At 37.6% G+C, this 27,610-nt stretch overlaps 4 protein-coding genes across 4 annotated transcripts; 2 read left to right on the top strand and 2 right to left on the bottom strand.

The window, feature by feature from the left end:
- Positions 1–632: 632 nt before the first annotated feature.
- On the top strand, positions 633–3,723 carry LOC122278928 (aluminum-activated malate transporter 8). Its single transcript, XM_043089134.1, has 6 exons — positions 633–1,087; positions 1,541–1,681; positions 1,836–2,108; positions 2,229–2,362; positions 2,573–2,716; positions 2,974–3,723. Exons 1-6 carry the CDS (start codon positions 799–801, stop codon positions 3,490–3,492), a joined length of 1,500 nt encoding a protein of 499 aa, XP_042945068.1. The 5' UTR covers positions 633–798; the 3' UTR covers positions 3,493–3,723.
- A 5,569-nt stretch (positions 3,724–9,292) lies between these two features.
- On the bottom strand, positions 9,293–14,823 carry LOC122279419 (digalactosyldiacylglycerol synthase 1, chloroplastic). Its single transcript, XM_043090076.1, has 7 exons — positions 13,996–14,823; positions 13,375–13,407; positions 13,174–13,261; positions 11,217–11,701; positions 10,860–11,126; positions 10,303–10,652; positions 9,293–10,110 (listed from the first exon to the last, which is right to left on the bottom strand). The coding sequence occupies exons 1-7, from the start codon at positions 14,620–14,622 to the stop codon at positions 9,576–9,578; spliced, it is 2,385 nt and encodes a 794-aa protein (XP_042946010.1). The 5' UTR covers positions 14,623–14,823; the 3' UTR covers positions 9,293–9,575.
- A 1,562-nt stretch (positions 14,824–16,385) lies between these two features.
- On the top strand, positions 16,386–20,215 carry LOC122279420 (protein LEAD-SENSITIVE 1-like). Its single transcript, XM_043090077.1, has 3 exons — positions 16,386–17,660; positions 17,870–17,943; positions 19,262–20,215. Exons 1-3 carry the CDS (start codon positions 17,641–17,643, stop codon positions 19,960–19,962), a joined length of 795 nt encoding a protein of 264 aa, XP_042946011.1. The 5' UTR covers positions 16,386–17,640; the 3' UTR covers positions 19,963–20,215.
- Positions 20,216–20,736: 521 nt separating this feature from the next.
- On the bottom strand, positions 20,737–23,833 carry LOC122279421 (ribosome biogenesis protein NSA2 homolog). Its single transcript, XM_043090078.1, has 9 exons — positions 23,678–23,833; positions 23,460–23,579; positions 23,252–23,319; positions 22,378–22,486; positions 22,228–22,296; positions 21,944–22,001; positions 21,266–21,501; positions 21,106–21,157; positions 20,737–20,974 (listed from the first exon to the last, which is right to left on the bottom strand). The coding sequence occupies exons 1-9, from the start codon at positions 23,678–23,680 to the stop codon at positions 20,907–20,909; spliced, it is 783 nt and encodes a 260-aa protein (XP_042946012.1). The 5' UTR covers positions 23,681–23,833; the 3' UTR covers positions 20,737–20,906.
- Positions 23,834–27,610: the final 3,777 nt, after the last annotated feature.

Genomic DNA, 27,610 nt, shown 5'->3' with positions numbered 1-27,610 from the left:
CTCGTCCGATCCTTTCCTTTTTTGTCATGGAATTAAGGGTGATCAGCAATGGTATCACAGCGTATCGATCCTCCAAGTTAGTAAATTCTGAATTAATCCTGTTTATTTCCTGAGTCTCCAGGCCATATCAATTAGTTACATCGATTAACTATCTCGGCATCTAGACTTCATTGTTTAGGAGAGAATGAGGCCCAAAACAATATTTGCTAAATCATTCGGAAGTACTGTTGCACTATTATTTAAAAGTTGACATTTAAATTTTAACACTCTCTCTCTCTCTCTCTCTCTCTCTCTCTCTCTCTCTCTCTCTCTCTCTCTCTCTCTCTCTCGCTCTGTGGGTACGTAGTGGGCTGAACTCTGTTTTTTCAAGTACCTTTTGCTCTGAATACTGAAATGAACTAAACATTTGTCATGAATCGTGGGCTGCTGTTTGTATTCATATAAAATATAACTTCAGATCCAAGTAAAAGCCTGGTCAGCCACTTCTTTGAAAGTTGAAAGTCCTTCCTCGAAGAATATTTTTGTCCCCTCATGCCACGAAAGACACATACCATCACAGGTGTTTGATTGAATATTATTATGGATATTTACCCTATTTTTCTTCTATAAATATTCAGCCACAACGGGAGACACCAACCAAGAGGCATTTTCTCCGACTATCCCTGTCTTCACCCTCGCTTAGAAGAATTTAAAGAAAACCCATCTCGAAAGGTTTTCGTCTTTTGCTTCATTTAACTTGGTAACCTTGCATCAGTGAATGCATAGTAGCTTTAGTTTCCCCCGGCCTAGTCCTCAGCCATGGAAATTGATCAACCAGCAACTCAAAAGAAGGATTCGCTTTTCGCCCCTGGTTGGGGCTGGCTTAAGGCTTTGCTTGCGAAATCCACGAATAAAGCTGTCAAGGTTGCAAAGACCACAAAGAAGGTCGGACAGGACGACCCAAGACGAGTCATCCACTCCCTAAAAGTGGGACTGGCTCTCACTCTGGTGTCTTCGGTGTACTATATGAGACCTCTCTATGAAGGTTTTGGGGTTTCAGGAATGTGGGCTGTGCTGACTGTGGTCGTAGTCTTCGAATTCAGTGTTGGTAAGATTACAATAATGACGCTAGCTGTTTTATACTTTCACCCGAGAGAGAGAGAGAGAGAGAGAGAGAGAGAGAGAGAGAGAGAGAGAGAGAGAGAGAGAGAGAGAGAGAAACTTGCTTTTGATCGAAAAGGTAGGACCAAAAAAAAAACTTGAAGTACTTGAAAGAACCCTGAAACACATTAAGATTTTTGTCCGGAATTATTTTGGTTTGGGCTCGCCTGCAAATCAACTATATGTATATATTCATGTTATATATGTTAGATAATAATTGTGCCAACTATTACGTTCTAATTTTAGTCTGCAACTCAATTTAAGTTGAATCGATGATTAAAATGACAAATTACATTTGCATTTTTTTTATTTGGAAATCTTAAATTATAGTTTCAAGAACAAAAACTGGAACATATACGTACAACTACTAACATGTATCTTTATTTATGCATGTCTTCAGGTGGAACTCTCAGCAAATGTTTGAATAGAGGTTTTGCAACATTGTTTGCTGGTGCTCTGGGGCTTGGAGCTCAACACTTGGCAAGTCTCTTTGGCGATAAAGGAGAGCCCGTTGTTCTTGGGTTGCTTGTTTTCTTACTAGGTATATATTTACGTCTATATATACTAACGTATTTCTCTGCATACATTGATTATAATTACAAAATACCAAATGCTATACCAGGAAAAAAGTACACATGCAAGCAAATTCCTGTAGTTGTTTACTGATGCAAGCTGTTCTGTTTTGGTGTGCGCAGCTGCAGCATCATCATTCACACGATTCATTCCACGGATCAAGGCAAGATATGATTATGGGGTCTTGATTTTTATATTGACATTTAGCTTGGTATCAGTCTCGGGGTATCGGATGGACGAACTCTTAACGTTGGCCCATCAAAGACTCTCAACAATATTAATAGGTGGAGCAACCTGCATAATTATATCTCTATTTGTTTGTCCTGTGTGGGCTGGGGAAGATCTTCACAAGTTAATTGCTTCCAATTTAGAAAAGCTAGCCAACTATCTAGAAGGTATATATATTTTTATATATATACACACCTGTTACTAAATTTACCAACTTTTTTGTTTCCTTTTGGAGACTACTTGTTCTTGAAAGAAGTTACTAAGAAGAAGACGTACATTAATTACAGGTTTTGAAGGTGAATATTTTCCGGACTCTGACAGTACTTCTGAAGAAAGTACTGTTACCTCTAAGGTTGATAAGGCACTTGATCTTCAAGGATATAAAAGTGTCCTCAATTCTAAAAGCACTGAAGAATCCTTGGTGAGTCCCCGGCCCCCAGCACTTTAACTTTCTCTTTTCCCGGCCATAACCTTTAACGTTGCATGAAAGCCAGTAATATGATCATCTCGATCCACTAGTAGCAATATTATATATTATTTAAATATTTAAATTTACCTGCCCCACTTGAGTTTCTGGACAAGTTTAATGTTATTCAAGCCAGACTGACTGACTATTGAGCATTCCCTACAGGCAAATTTAGCAAGATGGGAACCAGGACATGGCCTTTTTGGCATGCGTCATCCATGGAAACAGTACTTGAAGATTGGAGCCCTTTCCAGGCAATGTGCTTACCATATTGAAACTCTTAATGGATACATCGACACTGATATCCAGGTATATACACCGTACTCTATACAGCCCATCGATCTTTTATAATTTTGGGATTTACTTTTTTGAAAGTACTCATGTTTTTAGTAATTTTAGTTTTTCTGGTTAGGCCAAGCTTTCTAGAAAGGCTTTCTTTAACTTCTATAAATTAACCCAAGTTCGCCATAAATTAGTTTTTAGAAAGGCCAGCGCTAGCTTTGTGCATGTGAACTACTTTAAACTTTGCAGGTTTTACTAATTAATTTATGTGACTGATTTTATAGGCACCACTGGAATTCCGAAATAAAATTCGGGAATCAACCACAAAGATGAGCTCCGAATCAAGCAAGGCACTAAAAGCATTAGCATCAGCAATCCAAACAATGACAGACCCTTCGGCTGCTAATAACCATGTCGAAATGTCTAAAACTGCCATTAAAGAACTCAAAATTGCACTCAAAGATGATTCAGTACTAGAGAATGTAGACCTCGTAGCAATTATACCAATTGCCTCGGTTACTTCAATGCTAACAGAAATCACTAGATGCGTAGAGAGAATCTCTGAATCTGTCCATGAGCTAGCTTCCCTGGCACATTTCAATGGTGTTGAACCCACTGTATCACCGGAAAAACCACATCTCCTTCATCGTGGAAGCATAAAACCCGTTTTGGACGGTGATGATCATGACCACGTTATAATTACAATCCACGCAACAAACATGCAGGGTTCAGTACTAGAAAATCATGAGATTCGTCACGATCAGGCACCAAAAGCTAGCCAATTACCTGCAACGACGACTTGAGGTGTAAATATATGTATTTGACACAATTATTTCTTTAGCTTGTTGAGTAAAAACTAAGATCGCTAATCTAGCTAGTCATGTTTTCACATTTAACTTGTTGAGAACTGTAGAAAAAAGCTAGGAATTAAGATGAAATACGAGCAGATATTTCCAGCTCTCGATCATCATGTATTTCAGATGATCATTCTTTTCCAAAGTGCCGCTTAATTCTCCGAAAGGAGTTTTGCTTCACACAAATCTCATTACAACTTTAAAAAAATTAAAATACTAATCATTTTTTAACATAGATGATGAGGAAAGTTTCCAGTACATCGATCAGTAATGTGCATGTTGGATCATGTGTAACAAATACAGAAAAATAGAAGGCCGTGAGACTGCTTTTTTGCTGAGTTAGTATCACTTGGTGCGATCAATCTGATCAAGAACTTTCCTCCTCCACTTCTTTTTTTGTCCTTAAAAAGTAATTAATATATGAGCATTTGTAAACAATCAAATGTATTTATATATTGCAATAGCCCATATAGCTAGTGTTATTTGTACGGATTCAAGTAAGCCAAAGGAAAACCTGCACTAGCTACTTCATAAAATATAATTAACTAAGAACGAAAATATTGAGAAAAATAAATAAATATTAACCTAGTTAGCTAGCTAGCTAGCTGGTACTTGAGAATCTGAGATCATGGACCACGTACATATTCCATTACCATAAGCTTATAACGCCATTGGATTCGTTGATTTCGTAATCATGATCAGCTGCACTTTAAGACCGATCACCAATTAATTAATTTAAAGAGAACTAGGATTTATATATACATATATATAGGTGACGATCTATAAAGGGTGCCTCATTCTCCAAAGTAATTATAATTTATAAGTTGCTTACGGACTTTTTAGGACAACACTTTTGCTAATATTAATTAGTCTTTCTACTCAATCGATTCATCATGACCAGCCATCATGTCCACAGCCATTCGCCAGGCCATGAACGAGCTGCAGTTAGCGGATTGAAAATCTGATCATGAAGGCTCTCACCACACGCTGACAAACAAAGATGAACCTTCGTTTTCCTTTTTATTTCCACGTTCATTTTTTTTTTTTCAGAGGAGGACGAGGGGAAAGTGAAAAGTGGAAAGGAATGGAAAAGTTAGTAGAATTAATTCACTGTTGGGGCGCTTTAATTAAAAATTAATTGTTTCCCACTTGTCCTTAATTCCATGCACGCACGCATTAGTTGTCTCCATACTTCCCAGAGTAGAGGGAATGAGCTGAGACTAGGGTACCGTGTCCAACTGGACAATACTTACCTACGTTGAGGCTGGCAATCACTAATATTTGTTGGCAACTGACACCAATTAATGTTTATACTTTATCATTAATTAATAGGAATATTCAAACTCGTGTAATATTTGAGAGCCCTAAACAATAACTTTAGACTGCGTAATGCTAAACAGACGGAGCAGCTTATTATATGGGACTCATCATCGTAGCAGCTAACATATTATATAGTGGAATACACCACGAAGTACTGTATACAGAAAGTAAATAAATATACAGCAACTCTTTAATTTTTGTAAACCTCGCATAATTCATTTGAAAAAAACAAATGACATTTTAAGGGAATATCAAGAATATTTTTTTTTTTTTTTTTTTTTTTGCTTTTCCTTTTCTTTGGAGAGAGATTCTCTTCCTTCTCTCTAGAAAATTTCATTTCAGTGATAGCCATTGCCGAAGAGGAGGGTGCTTCACCCTCATCTCCTTCTCCTTTCCATTTTCACACTGTGTATACACTTTCAATATAGTGCTGTTTCCCTTCTCCTTTCAACGGTTTGGTTTTGGTCAAATATGCTGCCTTTTGCCTACACGCGTCGTAACACCCAATCCTACGACTGTTGATCTACTAGGACAGTGCAGAGCCACACCGAAATGCTCGGCCCGTTGTCTTCACACGCGGCTTGTTGCCATGGGTGGTCTTCATGCGCTGCCGCACTCCAATGCCTCCTACGGCTACATGCATCATACTAGCAGTTTCGTCTCGCCAAAATCTTCCAAATCTGGGCCACCCTGTCTTCTTCCCACTGGCACATGGCTGCCTCGATCCATCCCAAGTGTGCAGGAATGCAAATGATCACTGGCTGTAGATCAATCCACCTGATGTCGTGCGTTCTACTATGTTTTCACTTTTCCTAACTTGTGATCTTGAAAATAGGATTGCAGATCTCTCCAAAAATCATTTTAAGACAAATAACAGTACACCAACCACTCTCACCACTTCTAGTGGAGCGGTTCACAACTTTTTGTGAATGTCTTATTACCTCTTAGTATGACTTTGGTGAAAACTAAGAAATTGGTTGCTAAAACCCAATTTTATTATTCTTTTTTATCACCTCTTTGCACTGTTGTTATTATTTTGGGACGTTTGTTGGGGAACCCCGCTCCCTTCTTATGTATCATCTTTTTTACTTTTTTAATGAAATTTACCCGCTTGATTAGGAAAACAAAAATTACCAACTCTAAAACTTTACTAATCATCTTCAACGAGTATATAATAACATTTCATCCAACCTGATGCCGCAGTTTCGGCCTACATCGAACAAGACCAGTGGAAACACATCATGACAACCTCAATATTTGAACATAAGTTCAACCAGATAGATTTCATTCATCGCTTTACACATACGCTTGATTAGTATCATCGAAGAAGTCAAACATCCTTTTGTCCTTGTTCAAGTAATTGTGAAGACAACATTAATAATCGACGGCTGTACAGCCATGTTTTATTAGCCATATATACATGCACACACATATATAATAGGATATATAGTTCAATTAATTCCAGTACGTACGCTCTGATCAATAGTTTTGTTTCGACGCCATCCTTTCTCATAAAATGCATTTCATTGTAATTACTATTCTACAAAAAAGAATGGCATCCATGGAAGAAATTAGAAACCAATTATATATGATTCGAAAAATAGCATAATCATTCCTTGCAAAAATATGTGTGTGTGGTCCATCAACAACTCGATCTGAGTACGGGTCGATCGATCCATCAACATGAAGAACGAGCAGCTAGCTAGCAGACATAAACCTAATTTTTTTCCATCAAAGTGCCTCATTCAAGACGTCATGATTTGAGGATGATGATCTATCTCCCCAAAAAGTAAATTAATTCATCGTTAGCTAGCCAGCCCCACACAACCCACTCAGCTTAATTCTCTCCGGCCGGATTTCTTTAATTTTTCTCTTCCACTTTCTTCGCACAGAAGCAAAAGTGCAACTTGCTTTTTGTATTTTAATTAATCCTGACTTACATCAGACAATTGGAGATTTTTGTTATAAGCATAGGTACTCCACCACTCAAAACCATGCTTTATTCCACTATAGGAAAATCACTATTTCAAGGCTAGCGCGCTGAAGTACCTGGGGGAATTAAAAATAAAAAGATGGGATCAATGACCCCTTAAAATTATATATAACATCAGTGCAAGTGACTAAGCACCATATCTGACATTCATAGAGTACTCTGCCTCAAGTTCCGACATGGATGATAACATAATTAATGTCACTTTCTTCTCTTTAATTTGATACTCTTCTCTTTTTACCGGATACACATGATTCTCCTCCAGGATAATGCTCAAAATGAAGATGTATGTACTGCCCTAATTCCTAAAACCTCCAAAACTGCAAAAGCCAGCCATTCGGCTTGCTGTGCGTTCTAAATTACCCGTTCTGCATCTTTATAATTAGGGTTCATAGTGCCTCGTTAATAACTTCCTGAGCCAGGGGCATGCATATATAACTCGGCGAACCACTTTTGAGGTATATTTAGTCAAGTTCTGTATGTGAGCTAGTTTTCGTGCATGAGTGAGAGAGAGAGAGAGAACATGCGGAACACAATGCTTATTTTACACCTCGAAACAGACTTTTAGAACGTGATGCACTGGCTGCAATCCCAAAGCTGCAGCCACCATAGAAAGCTTCAGAACATTCTGCCGCGCCGGCCTTTTTGCTGGCTATTTTGATCTACTTTACTCAGAATGTACAGCAGCTGCATTTTCCTAATCCCAATATAGACCAAGCAACGTTAATTATAAAGCTGAACATGATTTTTGTCATCTTTCTAGTCCTAAGATATTAGGGGGAAAAAAGTACTGTTGCTAATTTAACCAAGAGAATAGGTCAGATTCATTGAATAAGTGGACTAAATTATCGCAAGAAAAAGTGTTGTTAATTTAGCTATAAATAAATTATATAAAAATAATTTTATAAATTGACGTAATTTTAATATTTTATATAATTTATTAAATTATAAAATTATTTTTATTATAAAATAAATCTAATAAATTATATAAAATCATGTCAATTTATATGATTATTTTTATATAATTTCTCTATAAATATAATACTGAGATGGAAAAAATTCAAACTCTACACTTAATACTATTCCTTTTTATATTATGACCACAAAATTATCAATATGCCAATAAATGTAAATAAATAAAATTATTTAACAAATTACTCAATATCGACTCCATCAAATTTAAATTTAATTAGATCTATTTATTTAATAAACTAAATTATAATTACTTATTAAATAATACAACTCGTATCATTTTTAATAATTCGATTCCATCTGGTATAAATCCGAATAATCAGCTACTGAGTACAGTCTTATGTATTTAATAAAATAAAATAAACTCGTATCGTACTTTAGGAGTGACATATGGGCTCAAAACAGGCCCTAGAATCTTCCTGCAACGTGACAACCATGAGCCTCCATATTTCAATTCTCTTCTCAGGGAGCCACAGTCTGAAGACTCTGAACCGAAGAGCCCCGAGTCCTAAATGGGTATCATATGCCATGGCCCATATGCTAAAACAATAAGTGCCTGTTTATTTTCTTTTCCCGCTTTTCCGACACTAAATTTATTTTGTTCATGAATAGTTATACTTCAGAGTTACGTCCTAGCAAGCCAAGTAATCTTAAAATAATAATAACAATAATAATTTTCAGATTTGATTATGAACTTAGGGGTGTTAATCAATCTGATTTGAGACGATGGATGGAAATCATTTTCCCAAACCAGATCGGTAACTATCGGTTTGGTCTGGTTCGATCTGCTTAATTATTTTGTTATTTTGTTTTTTTTCAAATAAATTAATAAAAAATCTATTTAGATTACTAAAATTGAAATTCAGTAAATTATTAATGTAAATTATTTAACTAACTTGTTTAAAAAAATATTTAACTATAATTATATTTATGATGTTAATAATTACTACTTACTAATTTAAATTTTACTCTTTAGTATGCCTAATTATTAATAACATCATATATTTTATATATAGTTAATAAACATCATATAATTTCATTGTAAATAGTATTTTAAAGGGATTGCCTAATTACATTAAATGTAAATAATAGAATATATATGAATGTATTAACTATTTATATATAATGACATAAATTATCACATAAATTATAATTTATTATTAATTGATAGCATATATTATTTAATATTTTATATAATCAATAATCATAAATTAGATGAAAAATTACATCAACTTATATAATTACTATATAAAACTAATATATTAAATTATTAAAAATATTTTTAAAATATATATAATTATTCGGTCCGGTCCAAAATTTAGGACATCAAGATTAGACCGAATTTTATCAATCCACATTTTGAGACCAAGACCATCAGGTCTAGAATTCGATCCGGTCGGTTTTGCAGATTCGGACTGAATGATTTACAGCCCTATCTGAACCCATGGAAAGAGACCAGAGGCCAAGTGACAGATCAAGAAGCCTTTTCTGGCTAGAGGTAACATCTTAATTAGCTTGACTGACTTAAAAAAATAGTACAGCTCATTTTCACAAGGCTTGTACACTATTGCACAGTCTCCTATCTTAATGTGGAAAAACAGTAAAACTCTGATTCAGCTGCTTACCTAAATGTGCTTCAGAAATGAATACATCATTAAGGAAACAAAAATCCTAACGACTAAATAAGAAAGCAAGCTCCTGAATATTATATTTCAATATTATACACAGAGGGGTTACTTAGTTAATCCACTTACCAACCATAGATGGGATTTTCCACCTGCGGAGGTAAGAGATTAAGGTCTTTACAATGCTGCTTGTCATAGTCACGTGTCCCAGGAATTGCTCCGGTACATCGTCTCAGAAATTCATTCCCGGTGAGGCAGTAGTGAGCGAATGCCAATCCTCCATCAACCATGTCGGTCAGACCAGGTAATGACGCTGACTTTTGAATGATCATTCCGTCATTTCTGCCGGATTTTGCACCATCTTCAGCATTAACAAGGAATCTGTCAAGCTCAGAATACTCCATAAATCTCTGAGTAGCAGCCTCCCATGAAAGGTTATGTCTTTGCTCGGGAGTAAGGGGTTGGGGCTCTCTTGCTAACGCTTCTTTCACTTTGGCAACAAAGTCCTCGGAAGTCTTATAAGTCAAACAGTTGGGAAATGACCGAAAGAACTCATTTGATGGGTGGTCTGCACATACTACAAATTTGCCCATGGCAAGTGCCTCAGCAGTAGCCGTGCAGAGCACATCACTGACACTGGGATTTATGAAGACTTTGTACCTACAAACAGCACCCAACGAAAAACATTTCAGGGATTTTGAGCTCTATTTAAGCTCCATGAAATCTGAGGCTTTTCTATCTTAGAGGAATAAAATTCATAACCCAATAGAGTTTTCCCCTTTTTTTGGGTTAACGCTTCTACTTCCACAGAAACAATGACATATCGGTAAAATCGATTCAAGAAGTCCTTACCCGTGAAGAGAGTCATCTGCATGCTCTCTGCCTTTCAGAAAATTGAGATCCAGATCCAACCTCCTAGCTGCACTCTGAACTTCATGGGCATCCTCTCCATTCCCAAACACGTCCAACTTGATGCCATCAAGGTCCCTCTTGTTCTTCGCAAGCAAATCTAACAACTCCCTGTAACCCTTTGCCCAGACCATCTTGCCTAAGAAGTATGCTCCTTTTGAGAAGGCTTCCTGCCCAAGTTCCCTTTCTGCAGCAACTTTTTCTCCAATTTTCAGGAACTTAGGATTCACACCATGAACATTGCAAATCACAGACTTTGGTAAATCCTGGGTAGCAGCAGATAGACGAAGAACCTGGATAAAGATCACAGAAAACCTTTTTGATAAGTAAAGATCACAGAAAATTTAGTAGCAATGCAATAAACACCACCAGGATACAGAGAAAATTGTTCAGAAAATCTTTTATACAGACATCTTTCTGCTCCTAACCAGTAATGAATGAAGTATACAATGAGAAACAGAGTAAGTTGTAACGACCATGTCCGATTAATAAACTAATACCTTGTGGCAGTAAGCTCTTGTGACCCAATTATTTATGTGTTTTACAAGGAAAGCTTGGAGAGCTCCATTCTTCTCTCTCTTGATATATTCCAAGTAATTTGTGTGGACAATTCCCACAACATGGTTAAATTTATCAGTCCAACGCCTTCCATGATGATACCAATTCAGGTGCTCTGGTTCTTCCAGGATGGCAATGTCAGCATCCTTGGAAGGGATAAATTGAGAAGTATCTCCAGCAGGTATTATGCTTCTCCTTTCTTTTGAAAACTGAAAAACAATGAGAACAAAGATGTCAGGTATCAATTTAAAAATCAGTATGATAAACAAGACTGCATAATCAATTCATCTGGGACCTACTTTTCCAGGATAAAAAGAAATTTTAAAATCAGCCTTGAAGCCAATCCTTTCCTCCAGCCAATTACGGATATAAATTTCCTGCTCTTCTGGTGAACTAAACGTTAGATTGCTTGGATATACTAATTCTTGATCTGATTTACAAAGCCATGGAACCAGTAGTGTGACTTTTTGTCTCGCAGAACCCGCTAGATATGCAGCTCGAAACAGTGGATTTACAGCTGTTCCAGTCATCCAAGGAAGGCTAGCAGTTGTGACGATGGCAACATGCCTTTTCCCATCAGACAGGTCGTGCTTTGCATGGTCTGTCCAAAATCCACCTTCGTAACAGTGACCTGTACTTTGGAGTACACTGGCTATCCTCGAATCTAATTCATCATTGATGTTATCATTTCCTAGCACAGAGGATTCTCCGGCAGATACAGAGTGCAATAAAAGTTGGTTTTTGCGTTTGCTACACAAGCTTTCCACTATCTTATCGCATATATCTGCAACCATATTCAAAACACTATTAAACGTTAAAATATTATCAATAGTAAGTATACTTATCAAAAAAAATATTATCAATAGTAAGTATAAGCCAGCACGTTCATAGGATATACAATATTCATTGAATTTAAAAAAAAAAAAAAAAAATACACACTATTTGCCTTGATGTGAGGATAAAAAGTAATGGGCACATTTCAAGCAAGTGAAAAATGTAAATATGTGGAATAACATCACCTCAAATCATCCACACTAAGATCCAAGTACTAGCTTAGCGCCATTGTTTTCAAATATTGGGCAGTGGTTGTTTTGAATAAGCCAATTATATGTCACATATTACATGTTTATACTTTACACCAAGCTACAAATTTTGAAACCAGAAGGGAGATGTATATTTTACAACCAGGATAGCACCCTTGGAGGGCATTTTTTGTCCACTTGTAATATTTATATCTGTTTGATTGATTATTTCCTTCGATATCTGATGCAATTTTTATGGCTAACTGTATGAATGAGTCATAAGATAGAGGAGACAAAGCTTTCCGGAGAGACAAAAAAAATTTCTGCTCTGCACATAGTTCGAATTTTTTTTGTTTCTCATCTTCTTCAATTTTGTATATAGTGACCATAACATCCAACCATGGTAGAATTGTTTCCTCAGCTCCACAACGGGCTGTGCCCAGAAGTAGATAAAATTTTATTGGCCTTGCAAAATATTTCATCCTCCAAGATATCATGTTGCACTCATATATATATATATATATATATTTTTTCTTAATGGTTAAGAAAGTAAATATTAGTGAATTTGTATTTTTTTTTTTATCTTTTCTTAATGGTTAAGGATGTTTAAAAAATGCTTAAATGAAAATGAAAAAAACCATTTGCACAAGTGTGCATACAAATGTTCACCCTAGCATTGTCCTTAATAAAATTGGATATGGCCACCATAAGAAGTTCCAGAAAGAGCTTCCGAACAACCCCCTATTCTAAGATCCAAACCCGCAGCTAATAACAGATGCCTATTAATCAACTTCATTCTCTTTTCCTTTTTATGCAACATTCTTGGCTTTCAAAGCAGCAGCAATTATACAAAAGGGCTGCACAATAAAAGACTTCAAAGGAAATCAACCAATCATAAATGAGGAGTGGTACTAAATGATTTTTAAATAATCCTAACCGGTGTTTTGACTCGCATCCAAGAGAACTAAACAAGGGTTAGAATGAACTGAAAATGATTCTATTTTTCAGAATTTGAAAACCATTCAGTTCACAGATAATTAGATTTTTATTACCTCTATATGATATCCAACTGATATTGACTAAAAATGACTAAAAAGACAGCATGGATAAACCACCATCTTCAGCAGAAATTGAAAAGTTTTTTTATCAGAAAAAGTAAAGGAAAAGAAAAAAGCCTATGCATCCATACATTTTCCAGGTCGCGTATTTAAGCAACATTTGAAGATTTACTTACCTCTCCTAACACCAAGTTGATCCAAAAATGGACTGGATTGCCTAACCCAGCATGCCAAAAGTTCTGGCACGTCCAGTGGCGGCACTTCCTGTATTAGAAACAAAGGGATCATTTTCAGCATTGTTAAAAAATTATAGTAATTAACGAAACAGGTTAATTTAACCAAAGAAACCAAAAGAAATTATCCAAATGGACACCTACATTTGACTCTCGAGGCTCCTTGCACATTGCTTTCTGCAAAAATTTAAAAATTAAAATGTAAATGAAATTGTCTTAAGATTAGAGAATACAAAATAACCAGCCGGTTCGAGGTTAGTACGTTTTAAACATAATGCTCTCTCCAGTACTACAAAATCCAAGAAAATAAAGTTTCCCCAGCAAGAGACAAACCCAAATTTAAGGTTTCTAAGATGGTTTGAAGTTCTCGGATAGTAATTGGAAACCAGAGCATCCGAAAAGCTTTCAAATTTCAAAGAAATTTTCAGGTCTTCTCAGCTCAGTAAGATACGCTGCATCCCCGAATATTAATGAAATTTATTGCAAACACAGGGGTTCAGCTTAAGCCTTCGTAGCTTTGCTATCATTCGTTGTCTCAGCCTTTCGACTGACTCACTAGTTCATTACCGACTTATCAATGAATTAAATTGTCATTATTTATAGACCACGCCTTTTTTCGTATATAATGGTTCAAACAACAGAATAAGAGACACCAAAAAGCTAGCTCGTACAACCGAACCAACAGTAATGTATGCATCATAAGATATACACGTGCATAAATTCATGTTCAAAACAACGTAAGCTAGTAAGCAAGAGAGAACATACCAAGCTCGACTTCACTTTCTCCACAAACTCACTCTTCTTAAACCCGCCGAAAATCTCCACCGACGAACTCCGCTTCTCGAACTCCCTCAGCCTTGTCTTCAATGCCCGAATTGGCTCCCAATCCCTAGACTGTGCTTCATCTCCTTCTCCCTCCCCTTTCCACTCCCCCCAAAACTCTCTAAAACTCGTCGTATTCCTCTTCCTAACCCTATCAAAATGAATAATCCCGTCCGCGTCCTCCACCTCCGACACAATAGCGTTCTTTATCGCCGACAAATCGATCCGAATTCTCGTCCTCGGGCTCCATTTCTCCAGAACCTTTCTGCTGAATTCTGGGGAAGAGTACGCCCGGCGGAATTCCGAGAGCTTTGGCTGGAGCTTCTTCACGAAATCGATCTCGGCCGGCGGGGGCGGTGATCGAATTGCCGGGACCGAGAAGGGCGTCGAGGCGGAGTTGAAGAAGTTCTCGAGCTCGCGGTCGAACGAATTCGCGAGGTTCTTGAACGAGTTGGCTCGGTCGCGCATCGTTTGGAGATCTGCATCCGCCGAGTCCCGCACCTCTCTCAAGCCCTTGGATATGAAGGAGAAAGCGCTCGAAGAGGTGGACGCTTGATTTTCGTTAGCCATGGCGGACTCTGAGGCAAGGTTTTAACTAGGCTTCGAAGGGATGTTACCGCTATCGAAAATCGGGGATACCGACTACCGAGAACAGGGTTGCTAAGGTTTCGTTTTTCAGGCAGCAAACATCCAAGAGGAGCCGAGATAGAGGGAGCGAGAGAGGGAAGATCAGAAGATGGGTAGGATTTGGGTTCTAAATTTTTATGGAAGTAGGGTGCTACACGTGTGCTTCCACGCCGGATGTATGCGTGTTGACGAGTTTCGCAGGTGGTGACGTGGTGCTTGTGGATGAGGTGTCTCCGTATTATTGGGAGGTGGTAGTAGAGAATATTCTGTAGCTAGAATATGCCGGAAGCATCAGGATCCGTGTAAGGATGTAAATGAATATTATTCAGTCAAAAACATATTTCTTATATGGAAGAATTTAGTAAAAGATGAAATAATTATCAAATATAATTTTCTTTGACCTTCTAGATTATAGAAAGAAATATTATCATCACACCCAATAAAGACAGTTAGGTATATGTTGTTCTGGAATTTGCTACGGAAATTACAATCATGAAAAGCATAGTTTCATTCCAAATTGAGTTAGTGTTGTTTTTATTCTTCCAATTTTTATTTTATTTTCTATTTTATAAGAGTAAATAGAAATGGATGAATGGCGTGGGGTTCGGTTGCTGTTTGATGTTTCTCCCAAATGGCTCGTGGCCTGCTGCAAATGTGAACCCACTCAAATTTGTCCGGCGTTTTTCGCCACGCGTGTCGCAATCTATCTGCTTTCGAGGTTCACGCACACTATGAAACACGGTCCGTCCATCTTCGGCTTGACAAATATGGCTTGCCTAGCTGAGAGGCTGTGAAGTATGAACCGTATAGGGCTATCCCAGTGGGCCTGGTTATGAAGCATACAGGATTATCCAGCGTTTTCCTTGTTTTGATGCTTGAAATTATGGTCCTTTTTATATTCTTTTTAAGGAAAATGTGAAAGTGATGGGTCAATTTCGGGGAATACGAAATGATGGGTTTGTTGAAAATAAAAATACCTTTCCTAGTTCAAAATGAACAATAAAAAACGCATATGGATGCAATTAATGTGCACCACTATGTTCTAACAACCTGAGTCCAATTAGCAGCACGAGTATGAATATGAAGTATAATTTTCATTCGTGTTACTCGTAAATCTAAAAGTTGCCAAACAAAGATTAATGGCCATTAATTCTCTTTCCTTTTTTTCCCATATGCTAGTAAAAGTTGCCCAACAAACTATGACGAGAAATCCCTTTCTTTTATTGCTTATTAAAAGTCCATTTTCCATCTTCCTCACAGAGGCTTTCACCGAAAATTTACTGAGTGCAAATTTTGAATTGTTCATTGCATCGTTAATGTGGACAGTGTAATGAACAGTACATAATTAGCACTGTCCCGTGAATTTCCTGTTAAATCCTCCGTAAATACATCACAACCAAGGAAAATAAATGAAGTATGAAACTCGAGATGATGATCATGACATGACCATGGAAAGGAGAGTTATTTTTTTCCTAAGAAAAAACATATATGGCAATGAATGACAAGCACTTGACTTATTTTTTTAACTTTACTATTTATCATCCACTAAGGCTGTGCAAAAAACAGAGTAGCCCGGCCCGTCCGTGAGACCCGACCCGCACCGAAAAATACGGTTTTAAACAATACTCGGATTCAACCCGTACAACCCGTACAACCCGATGACCCGCTTATAAACTCTGCAGCTGAAACCCTCGCCCCCCACCCACTTTTCACCTATCTTCAGATTTCACGCTTTCTGTGAGCTTACGAGATGAAAAACAGAGAGCTTACGAGAGAGGAAACAATGTGCGATGGGTCTGGGTGATCTGTGGTCTTCAACCGAGAATAACGGAGCGGAGGGAGGGAGTGAGGGGCGGTCGTTTACTCACCGGAGCGGCGCATTCTTGATGGAAGGAGATCGGCTGGCAGATTCTGTGGCTACCAAGAACTCCAACGCCCTGTGGTGGTCGACGTCCGTCTTGGAGGAAGGAGAGCTTACTGTCGGCATCTTCTCCGGCGAGGTAAGTGTCTCGGTTGGCTGAGTGTGGGTTTTCTCGTTTTGCAGCATAAGGCTCCGTTGGGTGGTAATTCGGCGTGAGGGAGGAATACTGTGGAGGAAAGAGAGGATATATATATATATATGAAGGTTTTTGACACTCAAGTATGAAACGAAAATGAAATTGGGTATCTGGAAAGAGGATATCTGAGAGTAATTGAGACTTTGACAGTGATGGATTGGAGGAAAAGGAGGGTTGAAGACGGGGTATGTGTTTGGGGGGCGAGAATCTGAGATTCTGAAGTTGGGGAAAAAACACGGGTTGACCCGCTCCATAATATGCAGGTCGGATCGGTTCCGCCTAATTTATCCAAAAACGCGGGTCGGATCCAAATTCTAAACGGGTTCCTCGGGTTGCACCCCTAAATGACATCCACACACATCATATACTATACTTATTTTATTTATATTTTATTTTATTATTTTAAAACTAATTTTTTATAATAATTTAAATTAAATAGAGGGTATTTTTTGTAGTATTAAATTTTATGTTTTATAAAGTGCTTAATTATGTTTATTTATATAGAATGAGTTGTAACACATTATAGTTGGAATATTTTTCTAAATAAAAATGCGTTGTAAAGCATTATAGTGTGATATTTGTCGGCCCAATTGATTCGGACTTGGATTGGGAATAAAATGGGCTGAGATAAGCCCCCCTTGCCTTCTGTCTCCCCACACGCCATTCGATGCAACGGTCACAACAGATGATGCCGCACTCAAATCCTGTCATCTCCTTTCGGCTGTTGCTCTTCATCCTTAGCCGCTAAGAGTCTAAAGGCTTCCCTAAAGGGCAAAACCGTCATTTGATAAGAAAAGGATCCCACCTCTGAAAGCATTCGAAACCCGCACCGTGGTTGGTTTTTCTTTCAGGAATCCAATTCCAATTGAGAGAAAAATTTTCTTTTGGTTCAGAAAAGAGAGGAATGGGATTGCTTTCCAACAGGTATTTTAGTTTTTCTTTTTAAATTATTGAATGATTTCGATTCAACAGATATTTGACCCCGTTTGTTACCTGAGAGATCGAAGGACAACGAATTAATTTGAAATTGATTTTGTAAGATCTTAACTGCGTTTTCCCGGCAGCCAAACGGGACATCAGTGTTATACCGTTTATTTATTGTTCACGCATTTGTATTTTCCGTGGAATAACAGAGTCGACAGGCAGAGCCTGAAACCAGGGGATCACATTTACTCGTGGAGAGCTGCTTATATTTATGCCCATCATGGTTCTCTCTCATTTTCCCTACCGTTTTTTATTTTTCCCAAAAAGAAAAATTCTTTGAGCTTTTTTCTTCGCTCTTAAACTTTATATTCTGCTTAGCGTATTTAAATGGCATGCTTATAGGCTTTGTGTTTGTCGTTACTGTGTTATGTTCTACTGTGTTATGTTCTACCAGAGCAACCACACCCACACACAACCATATCGAGACAGACAGTGAAACAATAATGCGGAAACACAAGAATCAAGCACACACGACACACAGAATTTAACGTGGATCAGCAACGGGCCTACCTCCTCAGAGCTGCTAGGAATTTTTTTACTCCAGAGGAGATCACAATCACGCAGTCATTTGGCTTGCTGCTCATTGGCATTGACATTGTTTCCCTTTTACCGTCAGCTATGGAGTTTTTCCATTAGTTTTGTTGTCTAAGCTTCGGTTTTATCTTGGGAATATTGATCTGTGTCCCTGAAGTTCGTCCTGATTGAGCGTGAATGCATGATGACACCAATTTATCCTTTTTCCGGTAGCTGTATTGTCTAGGCTTCAGTTTACCCCAATTTATTCGCTCTCCTCGTTAGATCACTTGTTCACTTGTGGATTGATTCGTTCATCAGTTATTGAGATGAAGAAACCTTCATGATGCTCGATCAAAAAAGGTTCTGTGAGAAGATATTTCTCAAGATAAGTGAAGTAAAAGAAAGTGAAAAAAAAAAAAAAAAATCTAATAGAATTAACAATAGTTATTTCACATCAGTTCCTGTGATCCTTTGGCCGCAATAACAATTTGTAGGAAATTAATTTGAAATTTTCTACGATGCATAATCTCATTAAAAATGCAGGATGGGATCTGGGGAAAAATTTCCTTCAAGGAAGTGGTTAGTGGTTGAATCCATAGCTTTTCATTCTAACAAAACACACAGAAAATACAGGAAAACAGTTTTATTTTTCTTTTGCTTTGAATCGAACAGAGGCCCTTAGGGTTGGGTTGCCACAGTTAGTGTTTTCCTGTTATTATTATAAATTTCTTCGTTTATGAACTTTGCATTGTGTGGATTACGCCTCCTTTTTAAAGAGCACCCGTCCTCCTCACAGAACAGGTTAGCAGAGCTGATTTTATTGGAAGTTTGAGTTAATGGAATTGTTTACTTCTTCCTTTTTCATGTCTCCATGTCTCTACTCCTGTGCTTTCCATGTCTTAATATTCTCTATTCCTTTCCATTCTTCCTTTTCTATTGGAGCTTATTTGATGTTATATTCTGCAAGGCTACAACACTTCAATGTATTCACAAAGTTCTTTAAAAATTATCTGAATGAAAAACAGGTATCTATGTTGGGGACGATACAGTCATACATTTTACTAGACGTGGCCAAGAAGTTGGAACTGGGACTGTGCTGGATGTTCTCTTGATTAGCTCGGGACCAACCCGATCTCATTTGCCTTGCCCAACTTGCACTCCACCAGATGAAGGGCATGGAGTCGTCTCCTCATGCCTGAACTGCTTTCTTGCTGGTGGTGTTTTGTACCGTTTTGAGTATGCTGTCACCCCTGCTCTCTTTATTGCAAAAGCACGTGGAGGAACATGCACTCTTGCAGTCTCAGACCCAGATGAGATTGTGGTTCATCGAGCAAAGTATCTGCTTGACAATGGTTTTGGTTGCTATAATGTATTCAAGAACAACTGTGAGGACTTTGCCATCTACTGCAAAACGGGGCTTCTTGTGGTGGATGAAGGAAGACTTGGCCAGAGCGGCCAAGCTGCATCTATCATAGGGGGGCCTCTTGCTGCTGTTTTATCTACACCGCTGCGTCTTTTTAGTACCAATCTTTATGGAATGGCTGCCACAGCTGTTGCTGTCTACTGTGCCAGTAGGTATGCTGCTGACATTGGCTTGAGAAGGGATGTAATGAAGGTCCCAGTAGAGGATCTGACGAGGAGGTTGGCAACAGGCTCACTGCAGGTGGTTGAACCCCAAATTTCAGTTACTCCTTCCCTTGGGTCTCCCCAGCTTCTAACTCAATAATTTATGTCAACTTAATGATATACGTTCGTGATCTGGTCAATAATTTGCTGGGACCGTGGTTTCTAATTCACAGGTTGTGTGCTGTGCCCCTTGTATCGTGAATGTGGCATTATACCATTTTATTCACTTGTTTTGAATCCGTCATCTTTTCTATCCGTTCCTCTATTTTCTGTCTACTAAAGCATTTTGAAGAATAAATTGGTGTATGAACTTAATCGAGTATGTTTATTGAGATTGAGATTGCTTACACTGATGCTTGCTTGTGTAGAGTTTCTTTGATGGTAATTCTAGATACATTTGAATTTAATTCATGAATCATAACCCTGCTCCAAATGCAAAACTTCTGTACCGACCAAAGACATTAACAGTTGACGCATGCAGCTAAGCACCTACAAAGGATGGCTATAAAAGTCCACTTGCTTTTAGAAAATGGGATATGAGATGAGAACCAGGATTCTAAAACGGTACCTTCAAAACCAAACCGGCATCATTCTTTCCATTGAGTCTGTAGTCCGACTGTCTTTAGTTATGTACTGCTAAAATATGGCAATGGCTATTATCTTGTAAGAATTATTGGTCGAAGACGAGTCAACTCCGGCATGGAGGATTTGCCTGGCATTATGGTTCTCGACTTCGTTGAAGGTTGGACTAACCCCGAAAAAACGGGGACAAGCTTAAATTTAATTAAGAGCCTGCCAATCATGTTGTGCTATCGTAGTTCAGGTTAGAGATGCCGGTCATCCTTTGGCTTAAACGGGGAAAAGAGAAATCTAGTAAGCTCGATAATAAATGAATTTGAAGAAAAATAGAAACAAAATTGTATCATCCATACATCTCGTAATTAGGTTACAGATTAGAAGACACGGAAGTCCTGTTTTGAGGTTAGAACCCTGTTTAAGACATCTTGGTGTTCTCGCCAACGTCTCCTGTTGTCAGTAACCCTCCTAGACAAGCAGAACAGCGTTTATGCAACCATCATTCTCGGGATTATTTGTTACCTGAGCATATTTCCCTGCGTTCACCACAAAACAAGTGAGACGTTTTTTTTGTTTGTTGTTTGTGTGTGTGTGTGTGTGTGTGTTTGTTGTTTTTGTTTTTTTTTGGAGGGGGGGGGGGGGAACCAAATCAGAACGACAATATTACCCCAAACAACTTTCCCAGCTGGTGTAACCAGACCCAGCTCACTGACATTCACCTGAAATCACAGTAACAGAAGCAACAAACAATGTAAACCCACTACGTTGGACTGTCTGTTCTATTCTTTTAACGGATCATAAAACACCATCATTTGAAGGAACAGTACCTCAATGACGCTTCCCTTTGTTATCACGCCAAGAGAGGTATACATTGGACCATTAGGATTTTTCTTTACTCCGATTATCTCAAGATTGAAAGTGCATTTGAGTTCAGGGTGTGTCACATGAGCTTTGGTGAACCGTAAACCTGAAGGACGGATGAAGCGCTCGTACTTGGGAGGTTTTCTTGTAAAACCAGGTCCCACGAATGTGGCTTTTGTGACCATTCTCTTCCATTGCTTGGCTGCAAAAGCATATTAGGTATAGAGTATCAGAGGTACTGCTAGTAATTCTGACTGGTGTTTCATATTCAACATAAACAAAACTAACATGCTACTATATTTATTGTGAGGACAAAATAGACTTGGGCAGATTACAAAAGTGAAAGACTTGAGAAATGAATGGATTCGACTCAATAGAATTTCATGCACTCCTAAAAAACAAAAGTTCAGGAAGTAAGCCAAACAATGAACAATGTTAAAGGTGATAAGAATGAACAATAACTTTGCACCAATCTTCTAGCACTTCAAATCACATATTACCATAAGCCTAAAACATATACAAATGAAATTAAGGAGAAATAAATTTTAACATTAGGGAGGAAAAAAAAAAAGCCTCAATATCAAGAAAATATAACTAAATAACAATAAAAAGATAACCAAAGAGGTGAGTTTGGGAATACTTACTCTTTCGTTTGCCAGTTCTGATCACTTTGAACATTTCATCTTCAGCGACGGGCCTCACCTAAAGAAGGGGCATAACTTCACTTACAAAGTTTATTTGACTAAGGTAACACAAGTTCCCACTTAAAGGATCTTGCACCATAACCACAATGACTCACCACCCAAACACACATCAGTGTGGGCACACGCACACAAATGCCAGAAAGAGAATAGAGTCGAATAAGTAAAAATACTCCTGGAAGTCCAAAATGGGTGCGACAAAGCAAGAATTTTTATTGTAGTCTTACCTTGGGTAGAGGAACTTCCCATTTCCCAGCTTTCTCTTTCCTCTTTTGCTTAATTGTATTGCTAAGAACCTATAAACAGCATAACGTCAGATTCACACACAGAAAGGAGTGTCTGGAAAAACAAAAATTTAGATTGCATGATTAAGATACTTTTGCTCGTGTTGTGTTCTCACGATCCAAAAGATAGGCAGGAACAGCTCCTTCATGAACATCATCGTCCACCTTGCGCCTAGTGGACGATTCCTCATGCATAGCCAGTCTGTTTACATGCAAAAAAGTAACTTTTTTATCCACTAGTAATTATCAACCGTAATAGCAATCCATAACAAGCAAAGATACGTTTTCTGTGACTGACCAATGAATTACATCACCCATGGTAATTTAACTTCATACAAATAATAGGAAGGAATGGGTAAGGAAACAGCTAAAGTTGGTTTCCGAATTCATAGTTGCCTGTGAAGTGATTGAACTCTCACATGCATACATATGCTTGCAGGTTTAAAGTTCTTCCATGAGTATCTAAATCAAAACAAAGACCGAGGAAACAGAAACATTTCTACCGCAGTGGTTCTAATAAAAAAGAAAAGCACCACAAATGCTGAAACCTTCTTACACTCCCAATTTACCACGCCAAAAACTAAAGGAATACTTTTAGCACCAGGAAGATCGTATTACTAATTTTTTAAAATTTTGACCAAGTAATCACAACAAATTCTTCAATTTTTTAACCATATTGCCTTTTTTCCCAGATAGTAGCAATTCCATGAGAAAATGAGCCTTTTTTGCCAAGTTGTGGGTAACAGTACAGCAATATCATTGTAAGTGAAAATGAGTTAGATGGGTCCACTACCCTTGAAAGGTTCCATGGCACATCTTTACAAACTCGTCGAAATTCTCAATGTCGAAAAGTTATAGCATTCAGAAACATTAACATATAAAATGCACTGAAATAGTGAAATTTAGAAGGGGAAAAAACAGAAAATGAAACAAAGATGCTAAAAAAGAATTAAAAATTAGAACTCACGTCTTCTTCATCAGAGCCTTCTCCGCATAACGTTTCTTCGCGAACATCTTACCCTTAATACCCAGAGCCTGTTCCATTCAAAATTCAACCCCCCCACCCCAAAAGAAAATGAATTTTAGCCCTAAATTGCACAAAAAGAATTAACAATGAAGAGATTGTGGCAATTCAGAGAACATTATTAACAAAATGAGGAAGACTAGAAAGTGACCTTCTGGGCATATTCAGAGCGCTTGTGGACTTCGCGAGCCTCCTTCTTGCGCTTGCGCTCGAAGTGATCGAGGCGGAAGCCATGTCTCTTCCTGTGAAGCTCTATGTAATCTCCTTGCGGCTGAACGAATAAAAAATAATTTGGAAAACAAATCAGCTATCAAAAAAGCTGAAACCACAGAGAGAGAGAGAGAGAGAGAGAGGTTTTCGGGAGCGAACCATGGTGACGATGACTCAGTCTCGGATCAGAGAGGCTGTGTAGTGAAAACCCTAGCCGATGGTGAGGGTTTAACCTTTTGACCTCCAAAATGGGGCTTTGTTCGGCGGGTCGGTGCATGTTGAAAATTCAGTGGGTCGGTATGAATGTCTGGGCTGTGGTCCAAGGCTGGTTCTCCAGAATATGGGCTTTTATGGGCTTGGATTATACACCTTGTTATAAACCCAGCTTTGATTTAGCCAACAACCCTGAACAGGTCCGTTAGCAATTGAAATCTGTTTTGTTTTGTTTTTTTTTATAAAGTCCAATGACCCATCCTTTCATGTATTTTCGAATTTACTTTTATTTTCAATTTTTTAGGGAAAAAAAAACCCAGTAACAACCCATGTCATTGGTGACCGTGAGTTATACCTTTAAATTTTCGATTTATATGATAAAATAATGAGCAAACACGTAGACAGTATATATTCTTGAGCAGACCCAAACGCGCGAAATGGCTTGAAAATTATTGGTGCATGTTTGCTTTCTGGTAGTACACTTGTCCCCTCCCAAAGCTTGATTAGGCCATAGCTTCTTGGCAGATAGCAAGTGTAAGCACCCACATTCTTCATAACATTATCTGGAATCTGGATAAGACTTGTTTCAACATCCACTTCCAATAATTTTCAAAGAAAGACCGGTGGTCTTTATTTGAAAAGATGATAGCACTTTCTTCTTAGCTTGTTTGGGTTGCTGACGTGCTGTCCATTGATGTTGAAATAACAAAGAAGATCATAACCAAAAATAGTTTCATCTGTTTGGCCTAGATCTTAGATCTATGAATCATATATGCATTAATAACCAGTATTGAATACTGGACAAAGCAACCTTTTAATCCCGCAATGTACTGTATACTTAGCTGTACAATGGATCCTGCTTGCTTTTATGGACTTCGCCTACCTTAGAACACGTGCTTCTTTCCCAATTGATGGCAAAAGCATTATCTCACCTCTGAAAATGCCACCCTGTTTGTGTGGGTTAGGGCGGGCATTATCTATCTCTCCTCTTTCATGACCCCCGTGTTCAGCTTCGCTTTCCATAGCTTACCCCTTTGTACCCAGATTAATCTTAGTCTTAAATAGATTAAATTTTTTATAAACTATGGATGGCCTGCTCATCCCTATCTACCAGATTAAGGTTACCTTAGATACAGCTGCTGCTTGCAAACGAGACTGTCCGCATCTCTATAAATATCAGATTGACTATGGCATGCAGCGCCCAGCAAGCTATTCAGTAATTGCGAGCCGCCGTGCGTTACCCGCTGCTGATGCACAGCCCTGCCTGCCGCCTGGCAAGTGGCAACCAACATCTTGCTGTACTCTTTATAAAGTTCGCCGATTAATTTACAGCCATTATTTTTGCTTATATTCAGCCCCATCAACCGAACTACCGATATACATAAATTCCAACTTTTGTACGATTAATATTCCTCGCCCACCAGTACCCGATCACATTGAAGGCGCCGTAACTGGCCTAAGCGGTAAGAAATAAATGCGGGTTATTTTCAGCACGATTGAATACTCTGACGTTTCGCTTTAATAATTTTCTTCCATCAAATCACGTCTCTTCAGAAATTCAATAATAAAACTGAACACGTAAGACGAGAATGCAGTTAACGAAACAAAATTGTGAAAGGACGCTGGTGAAAAATAAAGGGTGGGGGGCCTCAAACTTTTGACCCCTTGCATGCAAGGACGTCCAAGTTGCCAGACCAACACTGCAAACAAAAGAAAAACGATGGAGGCAATCGGATGGTGCGGCATATGGTGCTGATGTGGATAAAATAAAACGGCACCGTTTTAGTTTTTTTTGTTTGCCCCAATTTTCTCAATCTTATGTGATTGAAGCCAGAGTTCGCTGGACCTCTCTCGTAAATGACCTGAAACAAATCATTGCCAACACTAGGAAATTTAGTGAACATGTCTTGAAGCACTAATTCAGAATCATTCTCAGCCCTCTCTAAAACATCCCATCATGTGACGACCCATTCCCGACCTTTCATATTTGTAAACCCTATTCGTCTTTCTGTCTCTTCTCAATTTCCTTCTCTCTCTCTCTCTGACTCTTTATCACGCTATTGTGTCGGTGCCGAATTCGTTTTTTTGAAAAGTCACCATCAAAACTTGATGCAGAACACGATGATGAGGTTTATGTGTCCTCTACAAGCTTCTCTATCTTCCTCTCAATCTTCATCTTCTTTGATTTATCTCCCATTTTGGACTGCTTTGTATAATCTGCATAATCAAAACTATTGGATCACGTTGGAGATTCTGAATCAATTGATTCTCTATTTAAAAGTTCTTTTCGTACGGTTAAAGCACAAATTATTTTCAACAAATTGTGAGAAAAAGACTCAAAAAAGAGGAAATTCTAATTCAAAAAACAGATCCATGGAAAATGGAAAAATATAAAATAATAATTTGAGTTGAGAAGGAGGAAGATTTGTAAACGTCTCATCTTTCCACGTCATCATTTATATTCTATTTATTTATTTATTATTATTACATAAATATGCCATGTCGTCAGTCGATTGCCTGCCATTTGCAAGCAGTGACTGTCCTTAAAAGAATTGCAAACAAAAAGCTTGAACAATAAGATATGGGACCCCACTGCCCCCTCCCAAAATTGGTCTGTGGCTCTGTACTTTTATGGCTCAATTAGGTTGTTTGGTTAGTGATAATTTTCAGATTAGAATTTTAAATTTTAAGGTTAAATATTAAAATATTATATTTTAATATTATTATTATTTTAAAATTTAAAAAAATAAAAAAAAATTAAATTATTTATTATATTTTATATAAAAATGTAAAAAAATTATAATGGTAAGATAAAAATTTTATGTTTAAAATTAAAATTTACCTAAAAGCTACCTTTGCATAGCCAGAACCTCACCAAATTCATAGAATCATCGTTTCAGACATGAGTTGTTGTTGCGTTTTTTTATTTTTCCCCTCAAGAATTTGTGAAGAAATGAAAGATTCAGAGATGATGAGAACAGATAACATCGAACCCACCTTTTGTTGGTATGTTTGTGGAAGATTGATGACTGGTTTAATAGGTCCAACCCATAGATATCTATCAATTAATAATATATAGAATGAAAAAATATAGTTACAAATATAATTTTATGTTAATCTGTGTATTAATATGATGTGATTGATCAAAAAATAGATTTTATTGAAAACAGTGTTAATTTAAATTTTAAATATAAATGAATCAGTATTAGTACATAAATTAATATGCTATTGTATTTGTATATAACAAAACTCATACAGAATTCGGATAAAGTTCTTGGATGCCCGACAGTACTAATTGTTCTGAAAATAAGATATGGGAATAGTTTAACAGAAGCTGGAATTTGTTTGAACAGAAAGGAGTAAATGTATCGGTTCCATGAAAAATTGAAGGCAAAATTGTTCTCTAACACAGCATCTTTGGAGTACGTGCATTCATAAAATTTTAAAAGATTCGTCCCAAGTGTAATTGTGATTCTCAAAGAAGTTGGCCATGGCTTTTCCTGTGCACGCCTGTAACTCATCTTTTATGATTGCTGCTTTCCGGAAAGCAAAGCCGAACAGAAACATGCATGACTCCTTGAAAGAGGCACTTGACCCCAACAAAACCCGGATTTAACTCTAAATAGCAATAAAATAAATTGATTTGCAAGACAAATTAAAGCTGTGCACATGCAATTAATGGATCGAGTATTATGCAAACTGCCCAACTTTGTAGTTAGTATGAATCCTCAGCTCCAAAGTTAGACCAAACGTGTTATGAAGATTTGTCGATTAATAAGTCTCTAATATGAACACATTGACTTTTTTTTTAAAATAGATTTTATAAAAATAGACTCACAATTTAATATAATTTATATGATATGTTATATATATTTTACA

This window comes from Carya illinoinensis, chromosome 10 (genome assembly GCF_018687715.1).
Source record: "Carya illinoinensis cultivar Pawnee chromosome 10, C.illinoinensisPawnee_v1, whole genome shotgun sequence".
In the NCBI taxonomy this organism is placed as follows: Eukaryota; Viridiplantae; Streptophyta; class Magnoliopsida; order Fagales; family Juglandaceae; genus Carya; species Carya illinoinensis.
The sequence above is the reverse complement of the archived record's forward strand: the minus strand, read 5'-3'. Positions and strand labels throughout refer to the sequence as shown.

Excerpts from the sequence above, each read along its gene's own strand:
- LOC122279421 (XM_043090078.1), bottom strand. Across the intron at positions 21,502-21,943 it reads CAGAACTGGCAAACGAAAGA|CCAAGCAATGGAAGAGAATG; the intron begins GTAAGTATTCCC and ends ATGCTTTTGCAG. Across the intron at positions 20,975-21,105 it reads AGCTGGGAAAGTTGTTTGGG|GGAAATATGCTCAGGTAACA; the intron begins GTAATATTGTCG and ends TGGTGAACGCAG.
- LOC122279419 (XM_043090076.1), bottom strand. The coding sequence starts at position 14,622 with ATGGCTAACGAAAATCAAGCGTCCACCTCTTCGAGCGCTTTCTCCTTC. Across the intron at positions 13,262-13,374 it reads AGGAGCCTCGAGAGTCAAAT|GAAGTGCCGCCACTGGACGT; the intron begins GTAGGTGTCCAT and ends TTTCTAATACAG. Across the intron at positions 11,702-13,173 it reads TCAACTTGGTGTTAGGAGAG|ATATATGCGATAAGATAGTG; the intron begins GTAAGTAAATCT and ends ATATGGTTGCAG.
- LOC122279420 (XM_043090077.1), top strand. The coding sequence starts at position 17,641 with ATGGGATTGCTTTCCAACAG. Across the intron at positions 17,661-17,869 it reads ATGGGATTGCTTTCCAACAG|AGTCGACAGGCAGAGCCTGA; the intron begins GTATTTTAGTTT and ends GTGGAATAACAG. Across the intron at positions 17,944-19,261 it reads TTATATTTATGCCCATCATG|GTATCTATGTTGGGGACGAT; the intron begins GTTCTCTCTCAT and ends AATGAAAAACAG.
- LOC122278928 (XM_043089134.1), top strand. The coding sequence starts at position 799 with ATGGAAATTGATCAACCAGCAACTCAAAAGAAGGATTCGCTTTTCGCC. Across the intron at positions 1,088-1,540 it reads AGTCTTCGAATTCAGTGTTG|GTGGAACTCTCAGCAAATGT; the intron begins GTAAGATTACAA and ends GCATGTCTTCAG. Across the intron at positions 2,717-2,973 it reads ACATCGACACTGATATCCAG|GCACCACTGGAATTCCGAAA; the intron begins GTATATACACCG and ends CTGATTTTATAG.